This window comes from Sceloporus occidentalis, unplaced genomic scaffold (genome assembly GCF_023333645.1).
Source record: "Sceloporus occidentalis isolate IW3139 unplaced genomic scaffold, rSceOcc1.0.p SCAF_59, whole genome shotgun sequence".
Taxonomy (NCBI): Eukaryota; Metazoa; Chordata; class Lepidosauria; order Squamata; family Phrynosomatidae; genus Sceloporus; species Sceloporus occidentalis.
The window spans coordinates 693,562-706,613 of record NW_028317039.1 but is presented as its reverse complement, the minus strand read 5'-3'; the positions used below and the strand labels follow the sequence as shown (position 1 = coordinate 706,613).

General features: G+C 36.8%; 1 protein-coding gene across 1 annotated transcript in view; it reads right to left on the bottom strand.

Annotated features, from left to right (window-relative positions):
* The window catches only part of LOC149287530 (DNA-binding protein SATB2-like), a 122,719-nt gene that overhangs the window by 70,369 nt on the left and 39,298 nt on the right, over positions 1-13,052 (bottom strand). Inside the window, exons 4-6 of the mRNA XM_089492683.1 lie at positions 10,943-11,069; positions 9,561-9,684; positions 1,358-1,460 (exon numbers count right to left, since the gene is read on the bottom strand). Coding sequence (XP_089348809.1) covers positions 1,358-1,460; positions 9,561-9,684; positions 10,943-11,069 — 354 coding nt within the window. The remainder of the gene's footprint in view (positions 1-1,357; positions 1,461-9,560; positions 9,685-10,942; positions 11,070-13,052) is intronic.

The following is a 13,052-nucleotide window of genomic DNA, read 5'->3' as shown; positions in this document are numbered from 1 at the left end:
CATCTATGCATCAAGGAGCCAATCACATGCATGTTGCCAATGGTAATGTCTGTAAACAGAGGCAGAGAAGGGCATGGAACAGTGCTGTGATTTTTTTAATACATTTGTATTTTGTATTTTGAGCTGCTCGATCACTGCTTAATCAGCAGCCTTTGTACATCTGCCTGTTTTGCAAACCCTATTGGCTGATTTGTATACACTTAAGGTGTAGGGAGGGTTAGAGGGGAGTTTCTTGTGCAGATCCACAGCTTTAGGGTAAAAATAAACTAAAAACAATTTTAAAAAGTATGTATGTATATGATCCAATTTTAACCCCACTACATACACAAAATGTGATATAACATGGCATAATGAGAGGTTTCTGAAATCAAGACAAATACGTCTTTTAAATAAATAAATAAACAAATAAATCTTTTTTTCATCTGCACTGGCATCCTAGGTATAGGATTCATAGGTTCATTAATCAGTGTGTCATGCTGGGTGACTACTTTATTTTCTTTCACAAGGTAGCAAAAGGAGTTAAGGTGTTTGTCTTGTATACTAGGCTAAGATAACACAGCTGGAACACGTGTAAATAACTAATATAAAGCATTTTGAAAACATGCAAAAACTATAGCTGAATTTTAAAAAAATACTTTTGAACTGTTATTTTTAATCTTGTACTAGCATAACAAAATGGTCTTCATACTCTTGCCTGAAACTAAGTTTATCTTTTTTTTTAAAGAATGGTTACTGTAAACTACAGTAATCTGAAAGAGTAGTGCCATTTTCTTTTTTTTTCTGTATCAGTTTACATGTAGGCTACAAACTAGAACAGAACTCTGTAGAACATATGAGTGACTCACTTAGCAGTGTTGAACTGGTACTACCAACTGAAACACTTGGGGCTTCAAGCCCTTACCTCAACCAACAAGGACCCACCAGTTAACTAATGCTTCATTTTCATTAAAACTTCATCTGGTGCTTTTATCTCATGTTACACACAGTAACACTTTTACTGTAGTGAGCCTTGTGACTCTAAAAGTACTGCTGAACAGGAGTATAACACAGGCCTCTGCAACCCTTTTGTTGGTGCATAAGTGAGCCCTGCAAAATTGTTTTTTTTGTTTGTTTGTTTGCATGCCACTGGCTCATATTTTGAGTAAAATTGCATTTACTTGCTCTGCTATAATTAGATTTATTTAGATCTAAAACACACACATGGGGAGGGGCACCTAAGTGCAGCTTGTAGGGGCCCCCAGAACTTCATGTTACATCACTGCTGCTTATCTCTGCTTTTCATCACTGATACAAGTTATCAAGGATGAAGCCTTGTTTTAAAATGTTATATACCATCCTATAAAACAGTGAATATTACCTTTCATTTTCTTGTACTTTTTATACCATCTTCCAAACTCCTGGCATTTGGTAGCTGACACATTGGCATAGTATGTGCTATTTACAATGGAGGATATCATGCTCTGGAAAAGAGAACAGAAGAGGCAAAGGAGAGGCATGAAGGTTGTATCTGGCAAATGGAGAAGTATTATTGTTATGGAAAGAATTCTGTGATCATTCATTTTAATATGTTTCATATATGCAATAACAGAAACATTTAGGTCTCTACTCAAAACCTTAGTAATGTAGAGCCAGTGTATTCCCATTGTGTATCCTGACAGATCTATGATCTAAATATATATAGGGATGCACATGCTGCGTAGAAAGAAATGTGGTAAAATAATGTTTGCAGTGTTCCTGTAATAATACTCAGTACAATTTTTTTCACAACACAATCTTTTGCTAGAAAAAAAACAGAATATCAGCAGCAACCAATGTATTGGAATGGAATATTTGCATGCTCCTTAATGCATTTGATAGCTGCATGGTCCCTGTAGCTCTATCGTAAATAAGCTAAAAGAGTATTGCTTCAGCTTTGTTTCAAATGAGCAATTCAATGTCCCTGATTATCTCACAAAGTGGATTGCATATTAACGTACTTCGAGTACTTTAATATGTATTCTTTAAAAGGTTACAAAAATAGAACTTACCTAAGGGAGAAACTGCAGCTCCCCACCGGCAGCCAATCAATGAGCAGGAATGTGTTCCCACTGAAAGTGTATCACTTGTCCAGAGGTCTTCTGTACATCAAATGCATATAGGGGATTCTGCAGAATTCAATTTAAGGGATCCCACAGCTATGTATACATACAATGGCTCAGGGTGTCCCTTTAACAAATATCCCGAAACATGGACAAAGTAAACCATGTTAAGTGCTACAGGTCAAAGCATATTTTTCCTCTTTGAAAGGGGCAATTTTTGTAGTTTTGGTATAGTAAGACTTAGGTGTCACTTCACCTAGAGAAATATATGTATATATTTCCTGACAAATTAAGCTATTAAACTAGTTCGGGGGAAACTATGCATCTAATCACAGTGCCGTGAAAAAGTATTTACACCCTTCCATAGTTCTTAGATTTTTGCTTATTTGTCATGTTTAAATGTTTCATATTTTCGCCAATTGCCCCTAAACCTAATAACTGTTTGTGCCACCCTTGACGGCAACAATTGCAATCAAATATTTGCACTAACAATCAACAAGTCTTGCTCTGGAGGAATTATGGCCTACCCTTCTTGTTTTAAATCAGCCACATTGGAGGGTTTTCAAGCATGAATTGCCACAGTGTCTCTATCGGATTCAACGCAAGGCTTTGGCTAGGCAACTCTGAAACCTTTATTTTGTTTCTTTTGAGCTATTCAGACTTGCTTGTAGGGCTGAAACAACGAATCGATAAAATCGATAATAATCGATAACGGAAATCGTTGTCGACGATTTCGGTTATCGATTAATCGAGTGATCGATTCGTTGTTGGAGCACTCGGCTCCTTTTACTTACCTCCGCGAGCGTTCCCCGCTTCTGCTACACGCTCTGCAGTCTCCGCCTTCTTTCAGCTACGTGACGGATGTGACGCGTTCCGGAGGTAAGTATTCTTCATGTCTATGTGCGATTCGCTCTGTGCGAGTGGCTCTGTGCGATTCGCTCTGTGGCCAACTAATCGATTATTAAAATAATCGTTAGTTGCAGCCCTACTTGCTTGTATCATTATCCTGCTGCATAACCCAACTGTGCTTGAGCTTTAGTTCATGAACTCACGGACGGACATTCGTGGTTCATAGTTCCATAAATTATGGCAAGTCGCCCAGGTACTGAAGCAGCAAAGCAGGCCCAGACTATCATACTATCACCAAAGTGTTTTACTGTTCGTATGAGGTTCTTATTGAAAGCTGTAAGATGTAATAAGTTCTGCTTATCAGGCCACATAATAGTACCCCAACGGTCTTGGTGGTCATCAAGATGTTTTTGGCAAATGTAAATTTTTGACTTGTAACTCTCCCATGGATGCCATTTTTGCACAGTCTCTTTCTTATTGTGGAGATGTAAACAATGACCTTAACCGAGGCAACTGAGACCTACAGTTCTATACATGTTAGTCTGGGTTCTTTTGCAACCTCCTGGATGTGATGTTAATAATGCAATATTTTAGGACCTTTGGTAGGCTGTCCACTCCTGGGATGGTTCACTACTGTTTCAGTTTTTTCCATTTGTAGATAATGACCCTCACCGTGGTTCACTGAAGTCTTAGAAATGTCTTTGTAACCCTTTCCAGTGTTGAATTTCTTTAGATTTTAAGACATTTTAGTCTACGTCACGTAGACAGATTCTATTTAATTGATGTGTAGATACAACAGGGCTGGCACTAATCATGCCTGGGTGTGTCTGGTGAAATTGAATCCAATTATCAATTACATCTGATTAATTGGTTGATTGGTTGATTTAATTAATTAAGGGGCCAATTACTTTTTCACATATGGCCAGTATACAATATAACACAGTTTACGACTACTTTAACCTCCTCCTGCATCAATTACCATGGCAACAAGCAGCCATATTGGGTTTTGTCCAAGAGTGATTCAGGAGAGAGGCTCAACAGCCTCCACTATGCAACAGAAAGTTGCCACCATGTATCAGATATTCAGTGGGCTCCTGTGGTCCTCCCTGGCAACCATGTATCACATATTAGGTTGGCACTGGAAGCATTAAACATACATAATTAGACAAAAAAATATTATTTTACTGAGGTTTTTTTTTAAGCTGGCTTTTTCTGGGGGAAATGGCCCCTTTCCAGAGCTGTAAATTGAGGACCTAGGGCTTTGTGGATGACTGTTGTAAATGAACCTAGACATACACTAGTATATACACATTAAAGACAATGGAAGACAACAATAGTAATTTGGGAAGCAAAATATAAAAGGTAACATTAGATGTCTCAGCATGAATAATCTTATTAATTCCTTTCAGATGTTTCAGTTCTGTTTCCAACTGCAACAAGACCACACAGCCAAGAGCCTGGGAACGTACGTGCCACTACCCCAAGTACAACGCTTTAACTAATAAGGAAAATTAATATCACTTATAGGAACATGTCATTAGCACCTGTGCCGAAATCCGTGCAACGGAGAAGGCTTTTTAACTTGTTCCATTCCTAAAGCCATCTGCTGGCCACAAGGAAATGTAAACGCTCCTACTGATTCTATTTTTTATCATTTAATCTTCTTAAACTTTATAACGTGCAATAAATACAGCTGGGAAAGCTAAAATAAAATCGACATATTCAAAATGGTTTTTAGTTCCAGAATGAGGAAAGGAGACCATAAATTATATAGACCAGTCTAGGGTTAACGCCTTCACTGCTGGAAAAACTGAGGGACTCTAATATAGTGCAGCCACTCACCAGTTCCCTGTCATAGAAACATAGAAAGTGACAGCAGATAAGAACCATTAGGCCCATCCAGTCTGCCCACCCTCTGAGTACTTTTCTTAGTACCTGGCCTTATCCTATATCTAGCTTGGCTTTATGCCTATCCAATGCTTGCTTAAATGTCTTTACTGTATTATGAGCTACCACTTCTGCTGGAAGGCTATTCCATGCATCCACTACCCTTTCTGTAAAGTAATATTTCCTCATGTTACCTTTGCCCCTCTAGCTTATGACTCTTGTTTTGGTAGTATTTCTCATTTTAAATAAACTCTCTTCCTTTATCATGTTGATTCCCTTTAAGTATTTAAATAATTATATCCCCCTGTCACGTCTTTCTTCCAGGCTATATATGTTAAGATCCTTTAACCCTCCTGGTACATTTTATCCTGTAATCCATTAACCATTTTAGTAGCCCTTCTCTGAACTTTCTCCAACATATCTATATCCTATATCCTCCAAGTGAGGTCTCACCAGTGATCTGTACAACGGCATGAGCACTTCTCTCTTTCTACTGGTAATATCTCTCACTATATAACCAAGCATCCTGCTGCTCTACTGCATTGTCTACCTACCTTTAACTCCTCAGAAATAATTACCCCTAAATCCCTTTCCTCGCATGTTGAGGTTAGGACAGTTTCAAATATTCTATACTCTGTCCTTGGGTTTTTATGCCCTAGATGCATTACTTTGCATTTATCCATATTAAATGCCAGTTGCCGCTCTGACCATTCTTCCACTTTACCTAAATCATTTGCCATTTGGCTTGTCCCTCCAGGAAAATCAACCCTGTTGCAAATTTTTGTGTCGTCAGCAAAAAGACATACCTTTCCATAAAGCCTTTCTGCAATATCACTAATAAAAATATTAAAGCAAATGGGTCCAAGTATAGATCCCTGAGGTATCCCACTGGTATCAAGACCTTGCTCTGAATATATGCCATTGACTACGCATTGCCACTCCCTAATCTATTCAACAACATTGGGATCTAAACTCAACCTTGCAACCTTACAACTCAAGATCCCCCACACTAGATTACTTCACCAGGAAAAAGGTCACCCATTCAGACACGTAAACTGAAAACTGGCTGTACTCAATGAAACACTGCTAACAACATCTAAAAATGTCCTAAATACTACCTGTAAATATGACAGGGCAGGACTGGTACCATTCAGACCAGGAGGTTTGCCTTAGCTAGTAAGCTCTGGCCAAAGATGACAAGAGCAGCTATCTTTAGCACGCGCAATCTAGCCCCAAAACACTTGGCTAATGTATCTCCATTCACCATATCTTTCGATCTTTAAATGAGGCTGCAATGTTTATATTTATATATATCAATTCATGTATGTTATTTTGGAGGTGTGATTTTAATACTGATTCTCCTTTTGTTATTAATGTAGTAGACTAAGCATGTGTACGTCTTCTTTCACCATACAAGTTATTCATCCATTGGCAAATATGTGGAAAATGACCTTTAGAGAATATGCTACCTTTATTTTGTTCCTTAACCAGCATTTTGATGTTGTTCATGCACTGCTAAATGTAGTTGGCGGAAGTCTCATTCTATGTTTCCACTATAAATTCATGCTATTACCCGCTCTTATCTTTGTTAAGTAAACCTACTTCAACCCCTTTTCTCACTCCCTCCCTATCATAACTACCCCTTCCACTAATCTTACTACTTCTGACTTTGCCACATGCTTCAATCTGGTCAGTCCCCTTCTTGCCCTTGCCCTCCCTCTGACTCAGTACCCATACACTGAACTCTTTTTCGTCTTGTCACTGAAGATTAAGTTTCTCGCTCTTCTTCTTTTCTTTTGTCCAACCACATGTCCCTTTGATCCAATCCCTCCTCATCTTACCAGTCTCATCTACTTTTGTCCCTACACCAGCTCATATGTTCAACCTCTCCCTCTCTACTGGGTCCGTACCATCCTCCTTCAAAGATCCTACCATAACTGCTATTTTGAGAAAGCTCTCCCTGAACTTGTTCTATATCTCTACTCCCTGTCTCCTCCAAGCTTACTGGAATAATTGTTTACACTCAACTAAGTTTCGTGACTCCAACTTCTTGCTTAACCCTCTTCAATCTGGATTCAATTCTCAACATTCTACTGAGACAGCCCTTACTAAAGTTATTAATGACCTACGCACTGCTAAATCCAAGGGCCACTACTCTATGCTAAATCCGATTTGGACCATCCTCAAACTCTTTGCAATGTTGGTCTCCATGTCACTGCTCTCTCCTGGTTCACATCCTACTTTTATGATTGTACCTTTAGTGTATCCCCTTTCTCTCAGTTGTACCCCAAGGCTCAGTTGCAAGACCCCTTCTGTTCTCACTTTACACTACCTCCCTTAGCAAACCTATCCTCTCCTGATAGCTCTCCCTCTTAGATTGTGTAACTACTTCCCTTCCTCTGTCTCTAACTGGACATCTGCATGTTTCCTAAAGCTCAATATCTCCAAAACCGAACTTCTCATCGTCCCTCCTTCCCATGCTAACCTCAACAGTTTCTCTTAATGTCAATCGTGCAATCATCTACCCGTTCCCTCATGCAGGCTACCTTGGTGTCACCCTTAACTCTTATTCACCCCCCAAATCCAATCTGTCTCAAAAATCTGCTGTCTCCATCTTAAAAACATTGCCCACATTTGTCCCTTCCTAACACAAGGACACTAAGGCATTAAGGTCCATTATCTCCCACCTTGACTATTGTAACCCTGTTTTAGCTGGTCTCCCTCACATCTGTCTCGCCCCTCTAAATCCATCATGAGCTTGTAAGCTCCTTTGTAACCTCCTTTGAGCAGGGCCCTCCTCATCTATTGTTTCTATCTAATGTTATGTTATATACTACTTGTCATGTCCTGTTTACCCCTTGTACAGTGCTGATGAATATAATAGCACTATATAAAACAATACATAGCAATAATAACCGTTCTTAATATTAATTGAAATGACACCACATTTTTTCTGCTCCCAAAGGCATATATCCCCCCATTTAATGCTGCATCAGTCTTCTTTTAGAGTCTATCATCTAGCCTGATATAGGACCAAATTATTGGTTAGGGTGGATGTTTAAACCGTTGAATGCAAAAGGGGTGAAAAGTGCCTTAAGAATAACTGACACAACACAGCTAATAGCAAAGAATAGTTAAGACAATACAGGTGTTTTCCTTCATTCCTACAATCTCTAAAACCACAAGATCTAGCAAACATTTACAACAAATATATGGAATTTGCCCCAGACACTGGTGGGGAAAACAACACAATTCCATGAGCTGTATAAGGTTACGTACGCTCTGTAATTTGAAACAATGTGAAGATGATACACTGTCTGTTTATGGCTTGGCTCTGCACTCTGTGCATGTGTGAAAAGAATCCCATGTTACTGTGTTATGAGCTGCAAGTGTTCTTTGCTTCTGTTAAGCAGAGTTCATTATCAGAACTACAGGCTGAACGTAGCAGATGCCTTCAGCAGAAGTCTCAAGGGAGATGATAAATTGCCTATTTAGAGGTCACCTTTAAAGAGTCTATGACTTGATGTCAGCTTTAGAGCTGCTGGAAATATGACCAATAATTATTTGTGGCACTCAAATTTAACCTGTAGTCACTTTGACTTCTTCAGTGCCAAAGTATAGGTAGATACTAATAAGGTTAGTTTATTAATGAATTCCGGCAGGTGGTACACAATTCATGAAGGAAAGCTGAATTTTTACTTTAATGAGAGAGTGGTAGATAAAACTATCAGAAGTGGTAGAGGCTAATAATGGCTAATGGGGAATTTAAACATGAATGGGATAGGTATAAAACTACAAAGAATCTAGTCTTTACAAACTAGGGCAGACTAGATTGGCTGAATGGTTCTTATGTGCCATTACATTCTATGTTTCTATGTTTTGTTTTGGGAATTAAAGCAACCATTGTTACTAAATATAGTAAGAGTGTGAGATTAAATATTAAGAAAAGTCTCTGTGAAAGAGGGAAAATGCTATGGGATGGAAATTTCTGATCCAATAATTTTGAATCACCACTGAAAGTTTCTTTTAATTTTACCTAAATACCACATGTAACCACTGGGCACATCTCAAAGACTTTTGGCAGCATTTACACAATGACTGGTTTGTTTCTGTGCATGTTGAGGGGCTGCTATTAAACTGGACAAGACAAAAAGACTACAATACACTTTCTTTACAGCAACAATTTTAAGAGCTCAACATTTGTTCAAATACGCCTATTAACCGTTCTCAATCAGTTGTCTTGCTAACATTGGTTTGCCATAATCTGCAGTAGACCCCAGCAGCAGGAGGTGTTAATCAACAGTATCTTCCCCCACAGCCTTTACTCCTGTGAGGCAACATTCCAATCTGCAGTTGACAATAACATATTAACCTATTGGGACACACATGGCTGTGTAGTTCTTTTTGTAAGCAAATGTGCAAATAAAATTGCTCGATGAGACCCATGCAGAAGCTGCTAATATAAAAAGAAACCAAAAGGTCATATTATGCAGACATCCTCATAAAGCTTCCATTGAAATAGTGGCCACGTTCAAAATATTGTTTTCATACAAATACATTAAATACTACTTTGGTACAATTACTTTTTTTCCTGATATCAATGCCACCTGTCATTCACAGTGTACTTTGATCACGAGTATGATAACAAACAATAAAATATTTGTGTGTGTTGAGGTATGGCCATATTTTCATCGTTGCAAGTGCCTCTGAAGTAAATGCATGACTATGGTTGTATATGGCACTAACCTGTGAGAGAGGGCATTCTTTAGCAAGGGTACTCTGATTCATTTCCTTAAGAAGCATCCGTAATGCATTCCGGACTGTGGCATGATTCCATTGCTCTGCTGGCAGATCCTCAAGCTTCGAGCAACTGTAGACAAGGACCATGTTACTTAGAGCACTGCCACAAGTAAATATGTTTCCCTATTAACTTACATACCTCCCAACATTTTAAATGTTTTGGGGATTGTGGGTGAGGGCAGAGTTTTATCAATAGTTTTTATGCAACTTAGTTATCTATTCGTAGTTATTTAAGTAAGTCATGTACAAGACCACTTTTTTGGAGAATTTCATTTATAACTACATTTTCAAAGCTTCTACATCCATTATAGTGCCTTGTAAATCTCAAAAGTTTGAACACCAACAAAAGAGGTACATCAGGTGTATAAGCTGAAATCTGAATCTCAAGAGAGTTTGTCACACCTAAAAAAAGGGAGACTTGGGAAGGGTATCCTATTATTATTATTAGAATATGTTCAACTGTTTTGTTTATTTCTTGAACAATTTTTATTCATTATCACATATAGCTTTGCAAAGTAGGTCAGTAAGATGTTTTAGATATTCATACAATGTGGAAAAAAAGGCTTAAGTATTCTGTAATGAGTTTGAAAGTACTGGTAGCAATAGCCAATGTTGTTATTATCTTTTTACCAAGCTGTGGGTACATTTCTAATAAAAATACTGCTTTCCTGTAGATCTAGGCTCTTTAGTCAGAAATCACCTACATTATTTTTTGCAATGTTGTAAAGGGGTCCAAGAAAAGGGTATACGTTTGTATCACTGTCTAGGTAATGTAGTAAGCTGACCTATTAATGTCTAGATCTAAATCATCCCTACCATTTGACTTCTATGAATGGTTTGAAGAAAGCAAGATCTGAGGTTTGTTAATCTTAAAGAAGTAGACAAACCTATCAAAAATGTACATAAGATAAAAATAACACCCATTCATTTTTACACCAGAATATTTCAATGAATCATAGGCTATTTCGTTAAAAAATGACCCAAAGTTGCAAACAGTTGTTAGACATTTGTGATAACTTATTTATAGACAGTATATAGTAACATATGCTTCCAAGCTTCATTTGCAGGAGAAATGTCCGAGGTTTTTAAAGTTTATACAATTTTACAACTTGTTCAGTAAATGTGATGGCTCTTTAGAAGACATCATAAACATCTATATAACCTATCTTCTGACAATAAGTATTAATACAACAATATCAATGTGTGGATTTAAGTTAAATGCATCCAATAATACATTTAGTCGTTTATTTATTGTAATTAAACCTGTTGTATTTTTCTATAACAGTGTATTCGAAAGGGTATCTGGATCAATTAAGAAATTGGCCCACCTCTGTAACTGTATTTTTAGCGTTACCACATGGTAGACATCTTGTAACATATCAGCGACAGTAACATCTGGAGCATCTGTCACATAACTGAGGGGAAGTGGGTTCCAGCGACCAATCTTAATGATTCCTGTAGGAGGAAATTATCAGAGAATAGTAAATAGTAAAGGCACAGTAAATTAAGAAATTCTCAAACAAGGTTTATAAATCGGGTACATGCAGTCAGATGAAAGCAGATGCCTACTGTATAAGCAGGTACACATTTTCAATTGCTGGTAAAAAAAGGTAATACAACACAGCAACTTGCTCTGTAAATTCAAGTTTTATTTGTGTCCCCTTTAATGTTTAAGGCTCATTGTCCTTCTTGACTTTTATATATTAGAAAACTGGACATTTCTAAATAATAAATAAATCATATAAATGATAATAAATCCGCTGTAGTCCTTCTAGAAGGACTACAGCGGATTTATTATCATTTATATGATTTATTTATTATTTTATTCACGAAGAAAACATCATACGGGACTCCCCCCCCCCCTTTGGTGGACTTCATCTACTTTTAAATGCACTCTGTGCATGGATAAACTGTGAGTGCAATCGAAAGAAGTACTTTTGCTTTTATTAAGATACTGCACTATGTCCAGTTTTATTTTTTAGATCTTATATGAAGATCAATTAAAGATTCTACCTTTTACAACATTTGAGAGGCCTGAAGCATTCTGTGTGTTTGTGAGTGCATTCATATTTCCATACACTCTTCAGTGTTTATAAGATTTACACTATATATTTGTTTTTCTTCCCTATATGTACCTGCGCCCCAATCATCTGTGTATATTCGTATCTGCACCCTAAGGAAGAGTGCATTTTGGGTTGCTGCGGTTATTTGGGAAGTATATCATTATTATTATTATTTCTCACTTCCTTTATCACTTTTATTTCTTCACCTACACACACGTGATACAGCATACCATTTTATTTTATTTCTAAATAATGTATAACAGAAAAGCCAAAATGAAGCCTTTGATGTCTGGTATTCCTGGTTGGTATCACTGCATCAAATGCTAACTAAATCATAGATTGTCTATACTATAACTACAGTGGGAGTGTTGGCTTGAATTTCTAAGTTTAAACAAGTTACTACAGACTGAAAAATAGCAGAATATGTGCTGTTTGGTTAAGTGACTCCATTTATTAAATACAGCTTTCAAAAAAAGCATACTTGTGGTCAGCTTTGCAGTCTATTATTACTACTGAAGTCTGGAACAATTACTGTAGCTTATTAATTATTAAGCCTATATTACAAATTTCAGAAAGACCTCACACTAAAGTGGCACCGTTTAAATGGAACTTGAAGACCTGAGGATTATACGGGAATCTCTTTAATTAAAGGCCCCAGTGATATTTACAGAATAGTTTAAAGAAAGATACAAAAGAGAAGAAAAGCTCCAGATCTGATTCATCTGAACATAGAAAGTCTCTATAATTTTGGTCAAAACCACACAAAAAAATATTTAAAGAACATATTATTCAATCTAAAAGTACTGCTTCTGAAACAAACAAAAGCAGTGTTCATTTTTTAAAGAGAAAGTTAGCACTGTATTTAACAGATTTCCCACAGGTTTATGCAACTGTGCAATTTTCTGCTAAAATTTATTAAAGTGCATTAACATTCATCTGTGTATATATATATATATATATATATATATATATATATATATATATATATATATATATGTAAATGGGTGAAGCCGTATTAGTCCAGTACACATGATGTCAAAAAACAGGTATCTCCCTAGATACCCTAATGTTTGGTGTTTTCTATAGTTAATTTACTGTGTTCTGTGTTTTATTTATTTAGAAAAAAAAACTTCACCATTTCTGGTTTTGTACCTTAAAATGTTTTAATTATACCTTCTCTTTAAAATGGTTCACATATGTACCTTTAATATATTTTTTTTTTCTAAATAAATAAAACACAGAACACAGTAAATGAACTAGAAAAAACACCAAACATTAGGGTATCTAGGGAGAACATAGTAGAGGGTAAACTTAAAACAACAAATAATTATATATATATATAAATGAATGGGAGCACATAGAGTTTAAAATGCCA